General features: G+C 43.1%; 3 protein-coding genes and 1 long non-coding RNA gene across 10 annotated transcripts in view; 1 reads left to right on the top strand and 3 right to left on the bottom strand.

Annotated features, from left to right (window-relative positions):
* Positions 1 to 11,093, bottom strand: part of CBX5 (chromobox 5) — a 53,378-nt gene extending 42,285 nt beyond the window's left edge. The window contains exon 1 of one of the 2 annotated variants that reach the window (XM_080995100.1): positions 10,936 to 11,093. The gene's annotated coding sequence lies outside the window, so the exon portion shown is untranslated. The remainder of the gene's footprint in view (positions 1 to 10,935) is intronic. The other variant, XM_080995099.1, reaches the window with a different exon arrangement.
* LOC308471264 overlaps positions 1 to 25,675 on the bottom strand; it is a 91,414-nt gene that overhangs the window by 42,285 nt on the left and 23,454 nt on the right. The gene's annotated exons all lie outside the window — the stretch shown is intronic.
* Positions 11,670 to 21,953, top strand: HNRNPA1 (heterogeneous nuclear ribonucleoprotein A1). 4 transcript variants are annotated; one of them, XR_013982693.1, is made up of 13 exons: positions 11,674 to 11,796; positions 11,889 to 11,927; positions 13,170 to 13,286; positions 13,479 to 13,625; positions 14,559 to 14,769; positions 14,854 to 14,946; positions 15,031 to 15,123; positions 15,814 to 15,900; positions 16,183 to 16,293; positions 17,039 to 17,167; positions 17,349 to 17,411; positions 20,804 to 20,887; positions 21,578 to 21,953. XR_013982693.1 is itself a non-coding variant. In XM_080994877.1 (12 exons), exons 1-11 carry the CDS (start codon positions 11,782 to 11,784, stop codon positions 17,402 to 17,404), a joined length of 1,098 nt encoding a protein of 365 aa, XP_080851003.1. In that variant the 5' UTR covers positions 11,674 to 11,781; the 3' UTR covers positions 17,405 to 17,411; positions 20,804 to 21,663. The 4 variants fall into 4 exon arrangements, 3 of the variants coding, with proteins under 3 accessions (XP_080851004.1, XP_080851003.1, XP_080851002.1); XM_080994877.1 differs by having other exon boundaries at positions 20,804 to 21,663; XM_080994876.1 differs by lacking the exons at positions 20,804 to 20,887; positions 21,578 to 21,953 and adding an exon at positions 17,645 to 17,969 and having other exon boundaries at positions 11,676 to 11,796.
* Positions 22,211 to 25,675, bottom strand: part of NFE2 (nuclear factor, erythroid 2) — a 31,128-nt gene continuing 27,663 nt past the window's right edge. For all 3 annotated transcript variants that reach the window (XM_080994830.1, XM_080994831.1, XM_080994832.1), the window contains one exon: positions 22,211 to 25,514. In XM_080994830.1, the coding sequence (XP_080850956.1) occupies positions 24,513 to 25,514 (1,002 nt within the window). In that variant the 3' untranslated portion in view covers positions 22,211 to 24,512. The remainder of the gene's footprint in view (positions 25,515 to 25,675) is intronic.

Genomic DNA, 25,675 nt, shown 5'->3' with positions numbered 1-25,675 from the left:
GGATCTCATGGTACATGAGAAAGAGGAGATGTAACCCATAAAAGATAATGGTTATCATGTCAGGAGCTTTTGTAGGCAAGAGTGGCTCTTACTTCATGTATGAAGTATCGTGAAAATTATGGAGAATGTATACATACACAGATGGCTGGAGAGAAAAACTGCTTGGAAAGGCAAGATGTTAAAAAGTCAATGCATACTGAAAGCAAAGTTAAGTAAACAAGACCTAAGGTAAAGGTAAAAGGTAAAGGACCCCTGGATGGTTAAGTCCAGTCAAATTTGACTATGGGGCACAGTGCTCATCTCCACTTTCAGGCCAAGGGAGCCAGCATTTGTCCATAGACAGCTTTCCGGGTCATGTGGCCAGCATGACTAAACCACTTCTGGAGCATGGAGAACCATGACAAGTGCCAGAGCGCACAGAAACACCGTTTACCTTCCTGCTGCAGTGGTACCTATTTATCTACTCACACTGGTGTAGATGATTTTACTCTATTCTGTAATAAATGTTGCCTACTTAAATATAAGGAAAGAATTAGTACCGAGATTAATGTAACAAGAGAGCAAGGCTATGTTTCTGTATGGTGTGTCAGAACATTCGTTAAACTGCAATGAGTTCTCTATGTGCTACTAAGCTTCTAGAAATTTAAATTGCTTAACTATACTTCATGGGGGGGGGGGAGAGACAAGAAGAGGAGATTACAATAAAATCACACCAGAAAAGGGAATAAGTTACAAGAAAGGGACAAAGACAAGGACATAAAACTCCAACTGAAACATAAGTGATAAGATTTCTGAAAGGTATTTTTTTGCTAGAGGAAAAAAGTTAGCATTTATGCCTTGCTACCCACAAAATATAATTTTCAAAAGCATCCTGTTTGAGAGTCAAATAATTTTATTAAATGTGTCAGGAGGCTCTCAATGACAACCTCCATTTACCTATTTCAAATCCAAATACTTTCACCAGGAAGCATATCAAATACCAAAATACAAGAGTCAATAATGTATTTCCAAAATAAAGCACCAAATACAGTTACATTCAGCAAAATATTTTATTAATACAGGGAACTCATATACATGTTATAAGTACACGAGGAGCTTGTTTTGCAAGAAACTGTATGAAACAAAAAATAAGGCATATTTAACACAATTGAAGGAAACAACAATTTTAGGACTATTTATGGGTTGGATCCAGAGAAGCACAAGTGTAAAGACACTCACAGAAGAACCTCTAAACAAGTACAGCCAAATCCCCACTCCCCATTACAGTCCCCACACCCCACCCCACACTTTTCTGGAAGACTCCTTGACCCAGGAGAAGTTTTTCAGAAGCCAAAGGAGGAGGAGAGGAGAGGAAGGGATGGGAAAGTCCCTCTGTGTGAGCATTCTAAGGCTTCCAATATATAGCTCCAACTGGGTTTTACTGTTGTTGTTGTTTAGAGATTTACTGAGCTTTCAGCATAAAGTTCTCAGAGAGAGTTACCAATATCCTACCTCTTTAATTGGTTAGTTATAATGCCATGTGAAAATACCGAGAATACTGTGAGTTCTTATGAACCGAATATCAGCTTCTAAACTAATGTAAAACAAATATCAACTTCTATACCTCCAGGTACAGGGCGGTATATAAAATCAATCAACCAATAAATATAAATAAAAAGACATTTCCTAAAGTTGCTTTGCACTACAGAATAGTTGGCATCAATGTGCCTGATTAGTGTTTGTCTTGTGATAACATCAGTGTTTCTATTTAAACCTGAAAATGTACAAATGTAACATTTTGACCTGAGTGAACACTGTATATGAAGTGTCAGAATAAGACACAATTGTACATAAATCATCATTATTAGGCACCCCAATTTTCTTCTGGCAGGAAAGTACCAATCAGAGCAATCAGCACTGATGGATCCTATAAGCAGCCATAAAATACAGAGATCTTGCTTTTGCAGTTATGCCCTTGCGGTTTCTTACTGTAAAACAGCAGCCTCTTTAAAGCACATTGCACCTATTTTTGCATCTAGCAATGATGCTTAAAACCCAGTCACCAATATACCTCTTCATTCCATTTTCAGGTTACCTGATCTTCAGGTGGTTTCATGCTGCTCTGTAAGATTCTGATTAGCGTACTTTAGTAGCATGGATTCTCTGAAACAAAACTGCAGGATAAAAACGCAAATGAAAATATTTTAATGTTTGGTATAATTTTTTAAAGGTGTATTAATATAGACAAATGTATCAATATAGGATGGGGGGGAGGGATACTCACACTCAGATGTGCTCTGAAGTTTCTAATTCAACCAGATATTGCTGTAGTCTTTTCTGATTTGCGAGGCATTTACTTTGCCTTGACAAGTTTCCCATCTTATGGAGCACAGGAAACAGAGAAATATTTTCCATCTAAAATATGAACATGGCCATTTCAGGGATGATACTAAAGTACTTGTATTAGTTTCCTATTCATCCATACAGGATTAAAAGGAGGTACATTTCCACACAGATTCCAATCAAATAAACATGCAGACTCAGTATTGCCATTTCCCCATTGTTTCCCACTGGAAGACACTGAAAGATCCATTAGGCCTCAGGAAACTTCTCATGACCACAGCATAACCCCACATCATGCAAAGAACTGAAACCAAATTAAGTAAGACATGGTCCAATTCTCTCGGCCATGGGGCTCACTTGGGTGGCCTCAGGGTTTGAAATTAGCAGGGAGCCAGGCGCATTTTGCATCTAAAGACTCTCCATTTGTGAGCACCTCAAAAAGTCTGGGTGCCATTTTTTGCACGTGGCTGACACTCAAGGATTACCGAAATGTATGTGTTTTGAAGCCTTGAAGTACATGTTAAGGATAGACAACATGTTAAGGAGTTTAATAATAAAGAGTAGCTTTGAAAACAGAAGTATGGAACCAGTGGTGGCTAGACAGTCTGTTTAGGGGTCCAAAACCCAGGTCCCAGAAGTCCTAGCTTTTCAATCCCGGTTTCTAACATTAGGTGACCTTAGACCACCATCTTGCAACCTAATCAGTCTCTTTTAGTTCTTTTGAATGGACATCATTCCGGTGAAAGGGAGTGGTATAGGAAAAAAGATGTTAGGATGTCACTATACCAGCAAGATTTTAAGCAGAACATTGCAACTTACATGCAAAGAACAGTAAGCAGCATTCCACTTATACAACTCACTGTCTCTTGTGCCAGCAATGAGCTACTCCATCAGGAGAACATTCTGGACTGGCATACAATTTGGCACCACAAGAAACCAATTGTGCACAAGGGAAAGTGCCTTTCACACACCCTAGACCATGGCTGAAGTCTAGCCAATGAGTTTCAGTCTTGCTTTTCTGTGAGCACCGAATTCATCTGTCCTTTAATTATTTTATGGAGCTCCAGAAAGGTACATGTTTAAATACTAGAGACAGATAAAAGATAATCTTGAACAAATCTAGAAAGTTGATAGAAGAGGAGATGCTCTCCCACCGTTTCCCAATTTACAAGACTGGCATATTTATGCTGGATATGACAGGATGAATTTACATAATGGAGATCCAAGTGACTGGGGAGGACAGAAAGGGAGATTTTCAAAATAAAAAGTCAGCTCTAAATTACACCATATTGTGGCCTTTTAAACTCTAGGAATGGCAGAAAGGTTTCAGTGCTGCACACAATCCTTTGATGGAAATCTCAGGTGCTGTTACTTTAGGTCCTAAAACCTGGATTTGAACATTTTGGAGCTTTATGCTGCTGCTTCCTGCAGTATCCAGCACGTGTTGGTAGTATAACAGAGATTCTTTATTTTTATTGGAGGAAAGAACCCATGAGAGATTTTTCGGCCACTCCCTTTTGTATGTGCAAATACTTTTTCAGGGGTGTGGATTAAGCACTAAATCATGAAGGTAAAAACAAAAAGAGAGCTGTATGTAGAAGAAAACATTCTTTGTTCCTGTAGCTTTTCCTGAAGCGTTTAGTATATGCAAATATCTTAAAAATCAACACCATCCTATTCTACACTCCACTATGTAGCTGTGTGGTAAAAGGCCCACTATTTCTTATAACATCCATTTTATTCAGTTCACTTTGAAGAGAACCTGGAAAGAGGTTTGAAAATTTGGTAACCTACCAACATAGTTGGTATGATCAGAGAGAAATCCATCATAATTTTGGATCAGTTGCGTAATGCAATCATGTAAATTTTAAACAAAGCACACATCCAATAAATTTGAAGGATAGCGTCAAATACTTTTCAAACACAAGTGTTGCTTTGCGCTAAACAAGACATAATGGCCTAGATCTAAATACCACTGTGTGCAAGTAAAAAGCTCTCAATTTGTTGGAAAAGGGATTGTCTTTTTGGGGTTTCCTTTCATTGGCAGATATTAATACTACATTGAATCCTACTTTGAAGCAGCTGGAGGTGGTGGACGAGGGGTTGCAAAAGTTTGGGTACATGCATGAAACATCTATATATTCTGTTCAGTATAAGTTCAGAAAAATATCCTATAAAAAACTATGTAGTACACATAACTATGTAGTAAAAATAACTTTGTAGGGTCTTGTATCAAGTATGGTTTTTGATGTGCTAGTATTGCACTAGAATATTTTTTTAAATCCATTGGATATTAGTTCAGTATATTTTTTATATTGTATCAGAAATACACATAGAAAAGTTGCTTTCTTGTTTATATTGGGCTTGTTCTTTCTCCCACAATCCCACAATATGCTGTTGCTTTTAACCAGATCCTTCAGTGACTTCAGTACAGGTGTGCATGAATGCTGTACAGTCGTACCTTGGATCTCAAACGTCTTGGCTCCCAAACAAACTGGCTCCTGAACGATCGAAACCTGGAACTGAGTGTTCCGGTTTTCGAATGATTTTCAGAAGTTGAATGTCTAGTGTGGTTTCTGCAGCTTTGGTTTCCGAACGTTTTAGAAGTTGAAAGGACTTCCGGAACAGATTCCGTTCGACTTCTAAGGTACAACTGTACTTCCCTCGGAAGCCACTGAAGTGCTTAGCAATACGCAGTTTGAATTTCTTGGCCCACACACTGTTGATTGAAGTAGGCCAAGAGAGAATGAGAGGAAGAAGAAATGTGGGGCAATGATGTGACTACAATACAGAGTGTCCTATCGCTGGAGCCCGATGAGTAATTTGGCGAGTTTTGCATCCACATCTTACACTATTTACCATGCTGGAATGTCCTGAAGCAATTTATTTTGCCTTTTTGCAAAAGCACATATACAAATAATTTTATCTCAAAACACCCAGTTTAACTTTGATGTTTGATGGTCTCACCACCTTTAACAACAACTCAGTATGCCACAAAAAATATTAAACAGTGACCATTTCTTACGCCCAAACTAGCAGCAGCCAACTTGCTAAGAAGCAACGCAGATGTGAACTAGACTGCAAAACAATTGAGAGCTCAAGTTCTTAAACATTTATTTAATATTTTGACAGATGCAGTAATTTAAATTAAAAATATCACAAGTCATTTGCAGTTCAACTACTTAAATTACTGAATTACTTCTGGTAGGATATGAAAATGGTTTTATTAGTACAGCAAATCAGGAATACAGATGTTTGGTTGCATATTTCAAGTTGCTCTGGACAGTTAATAAGCAGATCTGTCTGTTTGTTCAGGAAGTGCTCAGACAGCATGCTGGGGAAGACAATATACAATAACTAGAAAAAAAGTTATATTGTAAAAGAAAATACAAGGGTAAATAATAGTAGACAATTTGCCTGTTGTAACTTAATTGGCTTCTATTTTAACATGTGGGGGGGAATTCATTAAGAAATAAAAGTCTATGTTGTAGCATAACATTTTATCATTTTCACAATAGTTACTGTGCAAACAGAGAAGGCGCAGAATTTGAAAAAGGAATCGGGTCCTGAGTTTTGGATATTGTTCTTGCTAGTATGAGGGCAAAAATTCCACTTTTGTATCCATGTGTAGATATACAATTGTGGAATAAACTCACATACAGCATCAGTAATGAAAGATGCCTGCTTCCATTGATTTTGAATGGGTAAATGGCAACTTCCACCCACACAGCAGGACTTCCCTTTCCTCTGCTCCCCAAATATGTTTTGGATTGTTGGGAAAACTTCTGGAGGAAATCAGGGTTAAGGAGGGCTTAAGAGGGAAGGAGAGGAAGAAAAAAACCAATTGCGTCCACTGACACGATGAAGCTGCCACAATCTTCTCTGCCACTAGAACCAGGCCGTGTTCTCATGCCGTAGAGGTAGATGCAGCCCATGGTGCAACTTTAAATAAGTGAAAACCTTCCCAAGACGTTTTAATGTTTAAATTCTGCTACTTTTTTGTTATTCTAAGGTACTTTAAATTTAGCTTTCATATTGCATACACACAAGCATGCATATGTATGTATCACCTTGTATACAGTGGTACCTTGGGTTACATACGCTTCAAGTTACAGACTCCGCTAACCCAGAAATAGTGCTTCAGGTTAAGAACTTTGCTTCAGGATGAGAACAGAAATCGTGCTCTGGCAGCGCAGCAGCAGCAGGAGGCCCCATTAGCTAAAGTGGTGCTTCAGGTTAAGAACAGTTTCAGGTTAAGAATGGACCTCCGGAACGAATTAAGTACTTAACCCGAGGTACCACTGTACAAGTAATGCAATTCATAAATGGAGAGGAATAGAAAAGAATAGAATTAACAAGTAATTTACAATTTGCATGTTTAGCTTAATGCTTTTCAAGTCATGGGGCGAGTTGGACAAAGGTGGACTTGCTAATCACTATTCTGCTGTCTGGCTAAAAAAGAGTTCATCCCCCAAACTAGATGATTTTTTTTAAATGATTTTTTTTTTTAACCATTTCATTTTTTAAAGATGCAAGTGTCTTGTATAATCTAGTTCAAAAGGAAATCTAAACATTTACTAGAAACACATTAAACTTCCTAAAACCAGTATCACAGCTACCTACCAAATAGAATGAATTAAAGATTTCATTTTTGAGTAAAGTAAACCACAAGGGAAACAATGTATATTTTTAAAAATACAGTCGTACCTTGGAAGTCGAACAGAATCCGTTCTGGAGCCAAAGTGTGGCTTTTGATTGGCTGCAGGAAGCTTCTGCAGCCAATCGAAAGCCGTGGAAGCCCTGTCAGATGTTCGGGTTCCAAAGAACATTCGCAAACCGAAACACTCACTTCCAGGTTTGCGGCGTTCGGGATCCAAGGTACAACTGTACTGCAAATGACACAGCCAAGAGTAGTGTTTTTGAAATAAACCAGATCAAGTCACCGCAACAAGCCAATATTCAGGCAAAGTGCAATTGCTCAAATCCTCCTTCTGGCCATGCGGGAAGAGGCAAGTGTGCAAACCTCAGGCTCACAGCAGCTCTTTCCTGTTCGTGCACATAATTCTAGAACTCTGGTTTAGTGTAAGGTGCGAACCAGTTCAGTGTGTTCAGTTTCAAGTTATGAATGAAATGCAATTACTTTCTATCTCAGGAAGAAATACTATTTTGCACAGTAACTAACCCTTGCATCATGGAAAGCTATGAAAACTTGCAGTTAATCTTATACATGTTTACTCACCCACTTTGTTCAATGGGATTTACTTCTCAATACATGTACATAGGTTTCACCACTTTAGTCAAGGAAATGGATTTTGCTTAATAGACTTACATGTGTACAGAGAGAAATCTATCTTGTCTTATCTCTAAGCAGGAAAAAAAATACAATGCAAAAAGTACATGGGATACATGAGCAAAGAGTTTTGATTCTGTCTATGTAAAGGCATAGCTGCAAACCATGTTTTATTTGTTATGGTATGAAAGCTTGTTCAGGAAGGAAATGAATTTCAGTAAGTGGGCAGCTTTGATTTTGAATCTATTTTTAAAGCCTAGAGCCTTCTCTTCCATATTTCTCAGGGACTAGCAACCCACAGCAACTAGATACCTGGCAAGACACTGAAAAAAGACATTGAGCAGTCACTTCTCTTCAGGTCTCTATACCACTCTGCTTATTGTTTATCTACCCATTTGTAGCAGATATAGCTGCTTTCATCTTCACATTACTCAGTTTTTTCCTTCCAGCCAAGTTAAACAAGATGGCAAGAATGTAAAAAATTCTACCTATGCTGAGGGTCACCCCTATATGTGCAGCATTTGTGTACCTCATTTAAATCAGCTTCCACCTAAGTGTGGCTGAGAGCCAACTACAAGCTCCTCAGCATCCCAGCTGCCATTTCAAGTTCTAGATACCCATAATTCAATGTATATTCTACAACATGTCTGTACTTGGGATCCACACATAATGAATTCATCATCTGCACAAATCACTAATGACCTTTGTGTAGACTCAGCCCTGGTGTGAAGAAAACTAAACCTGATTTCTCTTGCTCCCCTACCCAGCAGTAGGAAGGTGACTCGGTGATCTGCTGAGGTTGTATTTAAAACTATAGTTGTTCTTCACACTAGAACATTGCAGCCCTGCACTGTGTGCAGCAAGATTTTAATTTTCTTTCTTCATGGGACAAACAGCTGGACAAAAAGTGCTAAGCCAATTTTCAAATCTTACTCTCGACAGTAATCCAAAGCATTAAGTGCCATTACACCTACAGATACTCCAGCTCTCTGGATTGAATAACATTGATTTTATTTGAGAAAACGGTAACATATATATTTGGACATTTCTTTATCAATTGTTATGCACAATAAGATATTCTCTATGGCTTGCAGCCAACAAATCCAAGTATGCACTCTCATTCCCTCATGTTGGATCAAGCATAGTATCTTAACATGGAATTGCTGTAAAGACCAACAGAAGTCTTGTAAAGAAGAAATCATTATTATTATTTTAGGACTCTTTTTTTTCAGTCCAACCAGCTATCAGAATAAGCAAAGCAACTGTGAAGGGGCAATGTGAATGAATGTGAAGGGGGCCCCTTCGCTCCTTGCTCTCCAACAGCAACCACAATAGCAACACCAAAACTTGCTTAAGTGTGAACCTGGGTTTGTGGACTATGTCCTTCCTCTGCAGACTTCCCACTCAACACCCAATTCTCAACGTTTATTTTATTTTTTTAAATGACTATTTCCTCCCACTGTGTTTTCAGCGGTTCTTTAGTTGTAAACTGCCTTGAGTCCAGTCAGGGGGAAAAGGCGGAGCACTAATAAGTTCAAGTTTGATTCCCTCCCCCGCTTTCTTTTTCCTTTCTCCTCCTATGAAGAGGCTGCATCCTAATGTTTTAACTTAATCTTTTAAATTGTATTTTAATCCACTTGTTTTTATTATTGTTAGCTGCCCTGAGCCCCGTTTTGGCTGGGGAGTGTGGGGTATAAATAAAAATTTATTATTATTGATAATAATCCAATACAATGATACCCAAATATTCCCCGAACTTGCCTGTGCTATATATACGCTGGGCACCAAATAAGTTGGGAACTATCTTCCATGGGGGGGGGGGGTTATACCGTATTTTTTGCACCATAACACTCACTTTTTTCCTCCTAGAAAGTAAGGGGAAATGTCTGTGCGTGTTATGGCGTGAATGCCTACGGATGGTGGGGGGATCTGCTGCAGTCGTGAGCAGAGGATCCATGGTTCCCCTTCCTTCCCTCCGTGGCTTGCTTTGAAATAGCAAAGCGGGAGAAGACCCGCTGAGTGGGGAGGAGAGAGGGACAGAGAGCCTGCTTGCTTTAAAGGAGCAAAGCGGGAGAGGAGAGGAGCCTTCTCCTCTTATACCCCTCTTCTGCATTATTAACAGCATCCTTCTCCACCCACCCCACGCGTGTTCCTTGTCCCTTGAGTGCTTTTCCTTCCCTCCCCACTTAAAACATGGTTACAAAGCACGGATCCACATGGATCCTCAGGATTTTTGCACTGGGTCACCCCAAATTCACCATCAGATCACATAGCATGTCCATGGCTACAGCTTGCACCAAAAAAATCACGCACCCACTGTTGCCTGGGGCCGCAGTGGTGCAAAAACATGGTTACAAAGCATGGATCCACAGGATTTTTGCATTGGGCTACCCCAAACTCACCGTCAGATCACATGTCTGTGGCCACAGCATGAACCACAAAAATCATACATCCGCTGTTTCGTTTAGAATATTTTTTTCTTGTTTTCCTCCTCTAAAAACTATGTGCGTGTTATGGTCGGGTGCGTGCTACAGAGCGAAAAATACGGTATTTCATGGAAAGTTTCTGGAATTTCGGGTTTTGGAAACTTGAGTAGAGGGGTAAGTGAAAGGCTGGTGGATTCGCCTGGTTGGCTTGTACTGTCTCCGGGGTCGGGAGCGAAGGAGCGTGTGAAACAGCGAACTCCCCAGAGACGGCGGGAGGAAAACACGAGAGGCAAAACTCCAGCCCTTCACAGCCACTTATCCTCGAGCGACTAAGGCACGAAGACTTTCTCCGGCGTGAATGGGCTGAACGTGGACGGCAGACTAAAAGAGGTTTCTCTAAAAAAGTTCGCGGGGGTGTACAGCTTTGAAAATTACGGGCCGGGACAAAATACTGCAAGGCCATATGTAGTCAAAGACATGAATTGGGGTGGGTGAGACTGAGGGAAAGCTGACGGCGGGAAAGCCTCCCACTCCTAAAGAAAAGCGCCATAGTACCGAGGCCCCTCGCCATTGGCCATCCTCCGCGCCAATCAAACAGTTACGCTAAACCACCTGCCCCACAAGCAAATGCGGCTTCCCCGTTGGATAAACCGGCTGCCACTCCACCCTCCGACCCTCAATGGTCTAACCCTCCCAACTGCCTCAACCCTTCGACCTATGAGGCTGTCACTCAGATTCCAACACCCCGCCTCCCAGAGCGCAATCCCCGCCCCCTTTCCAACGGTACCTCACAGCACGGACAGGCTCCCAATCACGCCAAAACCACGCCCCCCTCCCTCGGAACCGCTGGCTCCCGGTAACGCGGCCCCGCCAAGATTGTTTCCCGTGGTCGCTCACCTGGGGAAAGTAGCGGGCTCGGAGCGGAAGCAACTTCCCCCTCCCTGGTTTGTAACCCCTCACAGCCGCCGCTTCTGCGCAACGCCCGCCAAAAACCCCGTCCAGTGCGCACGCGTCAGACCCTCCGCCCCCTTCCCAGCCTCACTGCGCCGGCGTGAGGCGCGCGCATTTATCCCCTCTCCCTTCCTCCCCTCCCCGTTATTCGTCAGAAGCAAGACTTTGTGACGCATGCGCAAGGTGTGCAGCGCGCTTCAGCGTAGGCTCGCCTCACAGGCAAGTTGCACGTATTAAACTCTCTTTCCTCCCGCACCCCGAGCCCAGCCCGGCTCGCGCCTTCACCATACCAACCATCAACACAAAAAACGCTCAGGAATACCAACTTAATTCCCGCCTCTATTAGAATGAATGAATAAAAAGCTAACCAACCCCCAAAAAGGGTATCCGTTGGTCCCAGCCAATCGCAAGAAACCTGCGTTCCGAACTGCCCAATGAAAGAGAAACTCTTGCGACTGGTTATTTGAGGAGTAAAGGGCGGGGAATTCCGTCGGAGTCGGAAGAGTGACAAAAAACCCAACCAACGGAAAGCCAACAGGGGTACGGATAACGGAGTGAAAAGGGCGGGGTCACTACGAGAGCTTCCAATGGAAGCAGAGCAATCTGGCCGTTGTCCAGTGAGAGGCGACGAAGCCGAGAAGCCTGCCCAATGAAATGGGGCCGGTGTGGGCGTTACTAGTGAGGCGGCGGCGCACTCGGTGACTCGGCCCCTTTTCGTCTCGGCTTCAGCGAGAGGCAGCGTCGCTTTGTGGGGAAGCCGGGCTAGGCCTTGCCTGTAATTACGCCGCCGCCATGTCGAAGTCTGAGGTAAGAGCCCTGATTACGGGCGGTTTAGTTCCATTCTTTCGACCCTCAACCTGTGGCTTGTTTTTGTGGAATTATGTTTCCTTTGCCTTTAGGGATCGTCCGATTACGGGTGCGATATGTCTCCTCACGAAGTAAGTCTAAAAAAAAAAAGTATATATTCCCTATCCCCATCCCGGAATTCTTTTCTCTCTTTCCCCGCCATTTGCCTCGCCTTCTGCTTCAAGACGTCGGCCTTCCTTCCTTTGCCGCCTGGCCTCTTTTTTTCCCCTCGGGCTACGCATGCGCGCTGGCTTTCCAGGGCAGGCGCCATGTTTCACAGTGCGTGGCGGTCACCGCTGCTCTTCCCCGACGCTTGGAATGGCTGCGCCTGCGCTCTGCGGGCTAGGAGGATTGGCGCGCGCCTGCGCACTGGCCTCCGGTTCCCCTTCTTCGAGTTGCGTGGGGGATGGGGACGTGCGCACACCACGTGCTCTCCTGCTTTGTCTGCAGCCTCTCCGCCCTCCCCCCGCAAATTTCGCCAGTTTTTCCCTTCGCCAACTTTCCCTTTGCAACCGTGGATGTCTTTCACGCTTTCGCCCCTGTCTCTTGGGTGATAATTTTCTTGGGATTCGTGTACATAATGCATGTTTATCATTCAGTAGGGAGGCCTGCCGTACATAAGCACATTACTCCCAACTTGGTATGTAGAACTTGGGGCGCTACTATTAGCGAACAGCTTGAAAATCTTGGCCATTTTAGGGCTACAAAGTTTCTAGCTCTGCCAAGAGACCTAAAATACTACAATGTTGCCATCCTGTAGCTGAAAATAGACTTGATGCTTTCCTGCCCCCTTTAGGTTTTTTCCCCTTTTCTTAGAAATGGATTCTGATAGGTAGCTTGTAGTCTTCCCTAGAAGTGTGTTTATTTGTAGAAGGGCAGATTTAAGTGAAGGAAGAGCAATATTCTCAACAAGACTTGGAAAGCATACTTGTGTTTTATAAAATTAAGCAGCAGAATACATAGCTGATGCATTTCCTATTGCTTTAATACATCATAATGTGTAGCTGAAAACAAGAATAAAAGGCATAAATAATAAATAAAAGGTTATCAGAACAAGAATAAAAGGCAGTCCTTGGTTATTTGGGATATAGTGATTATGTGAAATAGTGACAAATGCAGGATTGGAGTGTGCCCCTACTCTTGTTGAGAAGCTTTGCTGGCATGTTGATACCAGTTAGGGTGCTAGCAGGGAAATAGGTAACAAGTGTGCTAACTCATCCAAGGATTATTGTGCATTAGTAGGCCTGCTTATCTACATGAAGCTGTAGTTCGATGGGAGAGTCCTACAGTGCCACCTTCCTTGTTCTATATTTCCCTACTCTTCTCTTTTTCAGTCCCCCAAGGAACCTGAACAGCTACGCAAACTGTTCATTGGCGGCCTAAGTTTCGAGACGACAGATGAAAGCCTTCGCAATCATTTTGAACAATGGGGCACACTTACAGACTGTGTGGTAGGTGTTTATATGGGGATTGGCTTTTCATTTTGGTGGGGACATTGGTTACTTGGTGTTGTAGATGTTATTACCCAAGAAAAATGAATGTTTTTGAGTCCTGTAAGAATCATGCATTCCATGGCATGCTATGATGTGTGTTGTATCCTTAGAACAAAGTGAAATAATCTGACTTGGCTTTTTTTCTACTAGGTGATGCGAGACCCAAACACTAAGCGCTCCAGGGGCTTTGGATTTGTCACCTATTCAACAGTGGAAGAGGTTGATGCTGCCATGAATGCCAGGCCCCACAAAGTTGATGGGAGAGTTGTTGAACCAAAAAGAGCTGTATCCAGAGAGGTGAGAGCTGCTGTCGGCTGCACTAGTGAGGAGTGTACCAAAGTGCTGTACAGTGGTATCTTGGGTTACAGTCGCTTCAGGTTACAGACTCAACTAACCCAGAAATAGTACCTCGGATTAAGAACTTCGCTTCAGCATGAGAACAGAAATTGCGCGGCGGCACAGCAGCAGCAGGAGGCCCCATTAGATAAAGTGGTACCCAGGTTAAGAATAGACCTCTGGAATGAATTAAGTTCTTAACCCGAGGTACCACTGTATTAGTTTCCTGTGGCTGAAGGCCATAAACATTGTGTTCATGTACCTGGTTATCCAGAACTGCAGTTAAAGCAACTATATTAATACCAGTAGGGAAGGTACAATGTAATTAAAACTATACTTTCAGTGCCAGTAGGTCATGGAATATTTAACCTGTTGCATCCTTTTGGTTTTTTTCAACCATTATAGTTAATAATGAAAGTCTTGGGTGGTATGCCGGGTCCCTGTGCATTGCTATATTTTACATGGCCATAAGAGCACCTATTCTGTTGGTTGGTATTCATGTAATGCTGTAATCTAGTATGTGCTCTAGTCAATTCCTGGTTCTGAATACACAGGATTTGTTTAGTGTGGAGCAATTCATGTTTATTTAGAAGTGTTCTCCCCCACCCACCCCACATTCAGTGGTGCATACTTGTGGTGCTCTCCAGCTGGAACTCATGGGAATTGTAGTCCCACAACCTCTAAAGAGCACCTGTTGGCTGTCTCTGAACTACAGCACATAGCCTTGATGTAAAATATACACCAGTCTTCAACTTAACCTAAACATGCTGTCTGTATGATAGCTTTCTCCAGTACAGAGAGTTGCAGAGCAGTGATTGGGAGAATAAAATGGTAGCTACTGGCTCACAGTTGATAATACAAGCCTAACATTGCATTTATCCTGTCTTATTCTAGGACTCTCAAAGGCCTGGAGCTCACTTAACAGTAAAAAAAATCTTTGTTGGGGGAATTAAAGAAGATACAGAAGAGCACCACTTAAGGGACTACTTTGAACAGTATGGCAAAATTGAAGTTATTGAGATCATGACTGACCGTGGCAGTGGCAAGAAGAGGGGGTTTGCCTTTGTTACTTTTGATGACCATGACTCTGTGGACAAAATTGTCAGTAAGTGTATTATTTGAGTTGGTTTGACTTCCAATTTTAGAGTTGCAAGGGAAATACTGACAACACTTTGTCTTCTTTATATAGTTCAGAAATACCATACTGTGAACGGGCATAACTGTGAAGTCAGGAAAGCCTTGTCAAAGCAGGAAATGGCCAGTGCCTCATCCAGCCAAAGAGGTGAGTTTTGTGGCTTTGATTGATATGAACCTAGACTTCTAGTGCCTCTTTGTAGTGCTGAATGTTGTTCTTTTTTTTTGTTAGGTCGTAGTAGCTCTGGCAGCTTTGGGAGTGGCCGTGGAGGCGGATTTGGCGGTGGTGAGAACTTCAACCGTGGCAGCAGCTTTGGTGGGCGTGGTAAGGACAATTTTACTGGTTACTTTCAAGATTTAATGTTGACATGAGGGCTTCAAAGACTTAGAATCATAGAATCATAGAGTTGGAAGAGACCACAAGGGCCATCGAGTCCAATCCCCTGCCAAACACTTATTCCAGAGAATCTGCCCAGGGCTCATGTTTTATAACCCCCCCCCCCCCAAAAAAAAACCAACTGCACTAAAATGGGAGAAGAAACCTTATTTCAGTGTCTAGTTATTGATTCAAATAGATGGAAGTTGCATGTTCATATTTACCTATCTCGTGCAGGAGGGCTATACCAGCCAGAACATTGGTCTTCAGCTGGTTGGTCGGGAATCCCTACTAGGTTTTAGCCTGATTTGAGGTGGGTTGTAACATCAGCTTAACTACCATGCTACAAGAAATAAAGGAGCAATGCCCCAGTGCAGCTTGGGGTTTTTTGTTTTTTTAAGGTATAAGAACTCATCTAGAAGACAAATTCCCAGACCTCTGTCTTCTGGTTGAGGATTTGCAGGAATAACTTGCTTAACTTCTCTAGAAAGATAGTAAGAGAAATGTTTGGAAAATGTTTTCTTCATAGCCTGCTTTGAATGTGTTTGTAATAGCTGTATTTTAATAAATCAGCTAAAATGTAATCACCCGTCATCTTAATGAACTGATCCTGGTGCTAATAGTAGTGCTCTTTCTCAGGAGGGTTTGGCAGTCGCAGCGGCGGAGGTGGTGGCGGCGGCGGCTATGGAGGCAGCGGAGATGGCTACAATGGGTTTGGCAACGATGGTAAGTTTGCATCAACTGTGCTTTGAGGATGCAAATCTTTCCAAAGTGGCTTACAAATTAAATTGAAAGGCACTTAACATCAAAAGACTATTATCAAAACCCAGCAGCCTAACTGGACCCTCCCCCATGACAGCTGGCAATGGATAAACCTGCGGTTGGGGGGCAGGTAGTCTTTGATACCTTCCCCAGCTTCCCTTCCTCTTCAAGTTCTTAAAAATATTTTCCCATGTATGCTAATTGAGAACTTTATGCTGTGAACGAGAACATGTCCTTTTCTTAAAGGCTATGGAGGTAGTGGACCCGGATACTCTGGAGGAAGCAGAGGTTATGGCAGCAGTGGCAGCTATGACGGCTATAACAATGGAGGTGGCGGCTTTGGTGGCGGCAGTGGTGGTAAGTGTTACGTTTGGGTGGTAAAATAATCAGCTGCGTGCACAGTTTGGTTTTGACAAATTCCCAGTGTGGTCTTGGCATTAAATTTCACATTTGCTTCAGTACCTGTTGCCATATGGCAAATCCTCTACATCTTCACGTAAAGTAGTAGCAACAAGAATAATAGAAGCCGAATTGTAAAGTTGGAAGACACTCAGAAGGCCATGTAATCAACCCCCTGCAATTCAGGAATATGCAGGTGGCCACCAAGGGGATCGAACCTGTGATCTTGGCATTATCAGCATCAGATTAACTAACTGAGCTAACTGGCATGCTTCAAGGCAAAGAGACATAAAGATGATCCTGTCAAAAGGACTAAATACAAAAAAATCTATGAATGCCAATCTTTGTATAGTTCAATATTGCCTTTTATGACTGCAGTGTGTATAAGCTTTAAAGGTCTTGATGCACACACGAGACTGCTTTGGTTAACTGAACTTTTTGTGTTGGTAGCAGGGGATCTTTAAAGCATAATTTAAAGATTATTTTTTTTTAATAAGGCACTTTTTGAATGCAGTAGCTTAAATAAAAAAGACCACCTAGGGTAACCAGTGTAATTCCACATTTTGCAAAACTGTCTCTGGAGAAGATAAGCAGTATGTATATCTTCATGTCATGCTGGGTATAATAGACAGGGATGGCAAATTGTTCCTAGTTTGGTAGATGCAAGTAACTTGTTGAAATCATTGCTTCTTACTCTCTACAGGAAGCAGCTTTGGAGGCGGTGGAAGCTACAATGACTTTGGCAGTTACAACAACCAGTCTTCAAACTTTGGGCCCATGAAAGGAGGAAACTTTGGAGGCAGGAGCTCTGGGCCATATGGTGGAAGTGGGGGTAGGCGTCTTTAAACTGTAGTAAAGTTGAACCGCATGAACTTCTGTTTTGTTCCTTGATCACAGGGAATTGGGGGGGGGGATAAGTCTACCTAGTAGGACACTAGAGGCTAATTCCTACCTTGCTGCTCCTGTTCTTGGCTGTATGCACCTCTCTGAAAATGCAACTTTGATTATTTCAGGTGGCTACGGTGGCTCTGGTAGTGGCAGTAGCTATGGCGGCGGAAGGCGGTTTTAATTCCTAGGTAAGAATCTTCCTTTTAACCATTGAAGAAATATGCAGTGCTTATGAAATTTAATTGTAACTCTTAATTTAGCTGAGCAAAGTTATTGTAGTTTAAGCTTACTTGGACTAAAATACAGATGTTAAAAGCTAATATATGGATTGGCAGTCGGTGGGAAGAAGCTTGCTATTGGATTGTAGCTTTGAGTCTCAAATGTGTTTAGATTAACAACTTTATTCCGTATTATTCAACAGGAAACAAAGCTTAGCAGGAGAGGAGAGCCAGAGAAGTGACAGGGAAGCTACAGGTTACCACAGTTGTGAACTCAGCCAAACACAGTTGTGGCAGGGTAGAACTGCCTCATGAAGACATGTGTTAGACAAGCGCTTGTTTGCAAACATCAGGACTGTATTTGTGACTATCTGTAACAGGATATTTTAGTTTTTGTGTTCTGTGGAAAGTGCAAAGCATTCCAACAAGGGTTTTATGTAGATGATTATTTTTTTTCCACACCCATGCTGTTGATTGCTAACTGTAATAGACTGATCATGACGCTGAATAAATGTGTCTTTTTTAAAATGTGCCGTGTATAAGTTAAGTTTCACTGTAAGTCAATATGTACTGGTTTTAGCTGCATAGTTGCTGTGCAGGCTTAGTTTAAAGGGTATCAGTGCCTGTTGATAGGTCTATAATACTGTGTCAAAGACCAAATAGCAGTACTGCCCGCAATTGCAATGGCAGTATAAGCACCTGCCATTGAACCCTTGAAATGGCACTTTGGACTCATAGTAATATTTATATTGGGGTATGCTGTGATACTTGTGAAATCCAGCTGGTTCTGGAGTGCCATAGATACGCTGCCAGTATCAGCCCTGCACATTTTTAAATTCCACACCTTTTAAAAGTCTTAAAGCCAGGGCCAGTTGATTGAGTCTGCTGAAGGTTGTAAAATCTCCAATACTGGAGCTTAATGCCAGGTCCAAATGGTTTTTGCAACCTGTTCCTAATGGGGGTGGGATTTGTTTCCATAACCGAAGAGGCTAGTAAAATATGACTTCTCATCTGCCCCTAGCTAAATGTTTGGGGTTGGTCTGTGAAATACTACAATTATTAAGAAAGCATTGAGCATCCTAGTTAACTGGGGAAGATTGGAACAAAACAAGTTGAGTTCTTTACTAAGTAGCTAGACAACAGAATTATATTAGTTTGTGTATGTTGGGCAAAAGCTTTTAAAAGCTGTAGATCTGGGTAAAGACTCCACAGTTGTGTAGCCTCTGTCTTTATGGTTGATTAGAATTTTTTACTGGAAGCAGTTGTGTTTAAAATAGTGCTGTGAAGTGAACCACCAGTACAAGGATTTCCACGTGTAACAACAACTCTCTCCTCCCCTTCTCCTACCCAAATCTGCTCACAAACCCTTGAACAGATGGGGATTTCTGTTGTGCAAATGGAAATACTTGTGCTGATGGGATGCAACATTGCAGCATATAAAAGAAATGGGTCTGAACGTTCTTGCTGGGTTAATAAACAAAGCTTTCCTGATTAGAATGCAGGAAAACTCCATAGGGCCATTGGTTAATGCTGGTGCCTAAGAAAAGCAGTACACATGAGAAACTGGTATATGAGGCAGCTCCCCAACAAGGCTCCTCCAGTTTCCTGGCCTCATCTAGGAAGAGCAGCTCTTTTCTGTCAGCTTTAATGCTTTTAAATTCTTTGGATTAATAAAGTTAAATTAGGCCCCATCTGCATTAAATGTTTAAAGCAGCATCATGCCACTTTAATGTTCATGGCTTCCCCCAGAGCATCCCGGGGTCTGCAGTTGGTTAGGGGATTGCACCCCTAACAAATTGCAGTTCCTAGGATTCTTTGGGAAAAATAATGACTTAAAGTGGGATGCTTTAAATGGTATAGTGCAGGTGGGGCCTTAGTCTTGTGGGCATTGAAGACACTACTTGTCTGCTAAAAGCACTTTGGTAATTATCCCTACATCTTCTAATCTGAGTGGGACAGCCGATAAGTTCTGTCTCACATAATGGCTTAGATGCACTTGAACTCCGCAGCCCATTTTTGGGATAGTCTGTATTTTCTTTTTTGAAGAAACAGTTCCAGGCATTTCTCCCTCCCCAGTGCAGTTGACAGTAGAATATTGGCCTCTTGGCTGTAATAATTTAAAACTGCTTTCTGGTCTACCTTTCCATTCTGTGAGGTGGAGCCAAAACTGCACTTAAAAGTGGAGGGTGGGAGGGTTTGTATAGTGCGGGTTTTCCCAATATTTGGTCTCCAGCTGTTTTTGGATTACAACTATCAACCTTAGCTAGCAGGACCAGTGGCCAACGATGGTAGGCATTGTAGTCCACAAACAGCTGGAGACCCAAGTTTGGGAAACCCTAGTATATTGGTCCAGTTAATCTTCACTGAGACCTGAGCACACCTTATGAAGGATTTCCATCCTAGCCTCTTGTTGAAATAAGACCAGTTTTAACGTGTGCTTAAACCTTTTTCTAAAGCTGCAATGGTGTTTGTATATATATCATTTTGTTTGACTGGTGAATGGCTTAATTTAGAATGCAAAACTGATAGTCCTGATGGGTTTTTACGTGGCTGAGTTTGCAATAGCAGGCGGATCCTTATTCTGTTGAGGGAGACGAGACCTCAGGATTCACGAAGTAATGCTCGGTTTTGGCATGGTAGCATAACCACAACAGAGGAGAGCACGCCAGGATCCGAAAACTAAGTAGCTTTACAAAATCCGGGAGGCTTGCAGATGGTTGAGCTACTAGGAACGGCTAGCAAGCATAGCTCCGAATGGCTTCCAGCTCAGACGCTACCACAGCTGAGAGTAGACGCGTGTTGAGTCGAGTGGACAGATAAGCCAGGTGCAGGCTTCTGCTGACTAGAAAAGTGCTCAGTGACCACCGGAAGGAGGCAGACGAGAGTAAGGATCCTTGCTCTTAGGACTAGCAGTCAGACGCAGAAGGAAGGAAAGGTTATATTACTGTACTGGTAGGTAAGAACAGATTTTACTTATGTCCTATACAGTTTTGTTATCCTGCTAAACTTTTCTCAGAGGCTGAGTTTACCTTGTAAATACTAGTTGAGCTACTTAAATTTTCCCAGTGCTGTAAAATAAGCATTAGATGGGTAGAACATAATATTGACTTGCCTATTTTTTTTTTTATAAAAAAAAAAATTAGTCACAACATGGGTGATGAAATGTACTTAATGAAAGCACTGCCTCTTATCTCCTCCTCGGGTAGCCTTGTGGACTTATAAAAGCATAGTACCACAATGCAATGGCTATACTGCTGTAAATGCAGACTACTTTGGGGGGAGGGGACTCCCATGCAAAGTACCTGTTAAATGTAATAGGGTGAGGTCGTATTGAGTATTTTAACACGTCTTCCTTTTTATAGGAGAAGAGCTGTCCGGTGCTAAAACACCTGCTCCAAGACAAATGGACTAGGATGCCCCTGGATCTCATTTTCTGTTAAAACCAGGTAAAACCAGCCAATCCTAAGAAGGTGGGTGAGGCAGAATGTGGTGAAGTGACTGGGTGCAATAAAATACAAGAAGCACTTGATAGTTAGCTGTAGGATAGAATCAGAATTGTTGGAAGGGACCCAAGGATCATCTAGTCCAGGCATTGGCAAACTCAGCCCTCCATATGTTTTGGGACTGCAACTCCCATGATCCCTAGCTAACAGGACCAGTGGTCAGGAATCATGGGAATTGTAGTCCCAAAACATCTGGAGGGCCGGGTTTGCCTATGCCTGATCTAGTCCAACCCCCTGCAATGAAGAAATATGCCAGGTAGCTGCTATGCAGAATGAACCTATAACCTTGGCAATATGAGCACCACACACTCGAATCAGTGGTGTCCAAACTTTTTTCAAAGAGGGCCAGATTTGATGAAGTAAAGGGCCATGAGGGCCGACCAAAGTTGTTGAGGTGTTGTTGTTTTTAGGATTTTACCCCAGGAAATAAACTGCCATGGGCCGGATTAGGCCCACAAAACGGACTTTGGACATGCCTGCTCTTAATCAACTGGGCTAACTTTCAATGGATTCCAGTATTTTGTTTTATTTCTAGATTGATAGGCAAATACTAGGCTGCATCTAGGAATGAAGAGTAATACTAATGTGTGTTCAAATGTTCCCTGTGTTTCATCCTTTGTTCTTTTCTTGCAGGACTCTTCAACTTCACGTACCACAAAGCTTTCCAAGAAAGTTTAAATGGCTACTGGGTAGCTGTATACATAAACTATTCATGTGAATAGCTGTTAAGTAATTTTTTTTTTGTAGCAACTGGGTTGCATTTTCAGAGTTGTCAACTTCTAAGGCAGTAGTGAATTCCATAATATTCTGACACAGCCTTCTTGGCCTTCATATAAAAACAGGGTTGAACTCCCACTTCATTGTGCACCTTTCATTGCAGAATTTATTGAAGTTGACCTACAATTATGTCTTTAGATTTCAGCTGCTCAACACCTACAATTTCTCCCTTCCATAAATAAAATGACTGGGGCCAAAACCCCCATCTTAATAAAATGAGCAATATTTTGCATTTCTTAGCATTGTTTTTCAAGCAGGGACAGACACAGATAACTCGGTTGAGGCGCTCTGCTCCTTACACAGCGCACACACAGCTTTGTTGAAATCATCCTGCTTCCCTGAAATACATTGGGTGTCTGTATTTGCTCTATCAGCCAGTACCGTCGGGTTTGTAAAACACAACCGCCCCACAAACCTTTGATGCACAAAACCAAAATGACTTAAAATACTGATGCTACAATGCAAAGGGAAATGCAACATGAGGCACGATTTAACCAAACAAGTTTATTCTGTAGAAAGATTTAAGTGCAACTTATTTACACATTGTGAGTGGCCATGCTGCTTTGCAGGCCAGATGTGTTTTGATGCCGCAGTCCTCTCCTGCACAAGTGTGTTCTGCCCAACACCCTGGTACACTTATACTGGGGGATGCAGGTGGCCTGCATTTCTGGAAAGCAGCATGCATTTTAAGAGACCACATTATGTTGTTGATTTCCATGGGTAAAGAGCAAGGGGTGATCTACCAGAGCTAGTGCAAGCCTGTCCCATAATAAGCTGGTCCCATAATTTACAGAGGCTTCGAACTTCTTGAGCCACAAGCTAGCCTCCCTGCTAAAACTCAGGTTTGTAATACGTAGTCGGCTAAAACAATTTTGTACCACACCTCAACAATCTGGAAGCAACAGTAAGATCCCCAGACAGCACCTGGTTCTTAAAAGCCTCTGCTCTTTCCTGAGCCTTAGTCAAGTAGGCTTGCATAATTTATTCTAGCAGAGCACGGGTCATAGAACCAGCTTTGGTTCCTCCTTGCAGTTTTTTTGTGGAAGGGTTCATTCACTTCCTTTTGTCTCATTTCTACGCACAGGTCTCTGGCGTGTGGTTTGTTTTGGTGTCTTTACACTGTTCACCACTGAATCGGAACAAATATCAATTGGATTTTCTGTGGATTGATGTTTGTTCTGATTCAACAGTAAACTGGGTTTTCCTCGCGAACGTTGCAGAGCAAAAGGGAAACCTTGGATTTGTATACGGGACTTGTGGGGAAAAGGGCACTGTGGATGAGCCTTGTATTTAACTTCAAATGCCTGAAGTGGTGCTTGTAGCCAACAGCAAGCATAGTTCCACAAAATGAGGGGGAAACGGGGGTCTGAAGAGTCTTGTGTGCTCTTAATGGAGCATGACTATGGCTAATTCTGAAAAGATTGCAAGCAGCCTCATTTTCTGTTGAATTTTAAGATAGGTTGAAATTTTGTGGCTCCTACATTTTGGAAGCACTCCCCTACCCCCAATCTTAATATTCTGCACTGGAGGGTATGCCAACCCCTTTTGAGAAACACTGGATTCAACTCCACTAGTGCTAATTCATTTGGCCCTCTAGAGTAAATTTAAGAAACAGGCTGTCTGGGCTAGACTCCCAATTCCCAACATCAGGCTTGCTTCCTGAGCTTGTGAGCTGAAGTCCATCATCTGGAAGACCTTACGTTTCCCATCACTGTTCTAGAGACCTTGTAGTTTCCGAAGACCAGGAAGGCAGGGTGGGTGGAGAATTAATTATGATCAGAATTAAACGAGTTGCTATACCTTTTGTTAGGAGACAGATCTAACACCACCATACAGATCTTTTTTCAGTCTTTGTGCTGCATGCCAGCGGGTGGGTGGAGGCAGGGGCAAACGTAGGAGGAACAGTGAATGCAAGTTTGCTTTTGCACAGTAGAATAATAGAATCTTAAGAGTTGGAAGGGACCCAAGGGTCATCTAGTCCAACCCCCTTGCCAGTAGGCAAATTTCACACTCGATGCAACCTTTCCACTGAGGTAAACAAGAATTCTTGGGCATGTTTCATTGAGGCAGCACTTGAGGTATAAAGCAGGAGGCCGTGCATGAGTTCAGAGGGCCATATAAAGAGGCTTGGAGGAAGATTTGGTTGGGCCCTGGCTTGAGGTTTGAGGTTCCCCACTCTCTCTTCCATAATGGTCTGGGAATACAGTCGTAGCCTGGTTGCTAAACAATGTATTCTGAGAGTCCTGCAGCCAATCAGAAGCTGCACTGGACATTTGGCTTCCAACAACTGGAACACTCCCAGTTTTCAATCGTTTGGGAGCCGAAACGTTCAGCAACTAAGCCGTTTGAGATCCAAGGTAGGACTGTACTGCCTTCAGTAAACAATCTGGGAAAGACTAACCTTAGAAATGGTGTGTGGATGAAGCAAATAATGTGAAGCTAACAAAAGTGATTAGTTTGGCTAGGTCAATAGTTATTTGGATAGATTCTAGTTGCCTTCAAGCACCCAGAGCTGTTTCCCTCTCCCAATTCTGTAAATCGGTTGTGTGTTTAAAGAACAGCCTAGATACAGTCATAAGCACTTTTAAGTTCAGAAGCAATGGCATTTGTTCAGTTACAAATATGTATATGCGTTCATTTGCCATGTGGCTTGCAATAGACAGTGCTCCTCTGTTTGGGTAGCCTCAAAGCCTGAGGTGGAGGCTCCTTGAGTCTCCTTGAAAATAGTGCAGGGTTGCTTATTTTGGGTCTATTCAATCCCTGCAATTCCTCCCCCCAGAATCTGCTCTGTTCAGTCACTGGGGTTGTCTGGCTGGTTGTTTCGCGGTACCAGGAAGACTCCGCCATCTGCCGTGAGCTGCAGCACATACTCTTCAGGGGAGTAAGTGTTGCCAGATTCGTCACGCAACATGCAAAAGACCTGGTGGTAGAGAGCCCCCAACTTTTGCTTGGTGAGCGCTAGGGTCCTGTTAAACTCTCCTTGGTCCCGTAGCAGCCGCTGCCTCTCGCAACTCAGCTCCTCCAGCTCCCGCTCCAAGTGAACCAGGGTCTCTAGCTTGCGCTTGCGGCAATTCTGAGCTGCCACTTTGTTCTTGCCGCGCCGGCGGATGTCTCTGATCAGAGCCAGCTGAGGCTCGCTCAGCGGGAAGCGTGTCACCAGCTCGTTGAAGTCGTCCACGGGCAGGTTGATGATCTTCTCGACTGGGAAAGGGATGTTCATGGCAAGGGCCCGCCGCTCGTCCCGACTGCCCACCAGCTCCCCACGTGGGCTCCGCCCTTTCTCCAAAGAATGTTCCAGGGGTGGGTTGGCGCAGGGCAACTCTGGCACAGGGGGCAACATTGGGTAGGGTGGTGCATGGTCCATGGGGTACAGTGGCGCATACTCTGCCCTCTCCAGCCCCTCTGCTTCTAGGGACTCTGCATCGCTGTAGTTAAGGGACAAGCCAGAGTCTGATTCCAAGTCCTCTTGGGGCTTGCAAGGGCCTTGTGGCCCATAGCAACTGGCCAAGTCCCTCTCCAGCACCATCCCTGGTGCCCCTTTACATTCGCCCAGAATGGCAGGTCCAGGAGGCTCGAGGGAGGACGAGATCAGCATGCCAGTGTAGCTGTAGACAGTGCAAGGGCCTGGCAGAGTTTCTGGGAAGGGGCGCTCGTATGCTGGAGCAGGATGGCTGTAGGAAATCGAACAGTCCCCCATCTCTGTGCACGGCCCGTAGCTGGGAGGTGGCACCATTGGTTGTGCATGGCCGCATAAGGCAGGGTCATAGCAGCTTTCAGCTGGCATCTCAAGGCCCTGCAGGGATGAGAGAGAGGTGCTGAGCACAGGCTTAAAAGATTTCCCTGCATACAAGGGTGTAGAGTCACAGCTGCGGCTTAGGAGGAGGGAGACACCAATCAAGATCTAGAGTAAGGGTCAGCAAACTTTTTCAGCAGGGGGCCAGTCCACTGTCCCTC

Source organism: Podarcis pityusensis (genome assembly GCF_964106645.2).
Source record: "Podarcis pityusensis genome assembly, chromosome: 2".
Classification (NCBI taxonomy): domain Eukaryota; kingdom Metazoa; phylum Chordata; class Lepidosauria; order Squamata; family Lacertidae; genus Podarcis; species Podarcis pityusensis.
The sequence above is the reverse complement of the archived record's forward strand: the minus strand, read 5'-3'. Positions and strand labels throughout refer to the sequence as shown.

Bases quoted from the DNA above. Each gene is read 5' to 3' on its own strand.
- HNRNPA1 (XM_080994877.1), top strand. The intron at 13,626-14,558 runs GTGAGAGCTGCT...GTCTTATTCTAG, and splicing joins AAAGAGCTGTATCCAGAGAG to GACTCTCAAAGGCCTGGAGC. The intron at 15,124-15,813 runs GTAAGGACAATT...GCTCTTTCTCAG, and splicing joins CAGCAGCTTTGGTGGGCGTG to GAGGGTTTGGCAGTCGCAGC.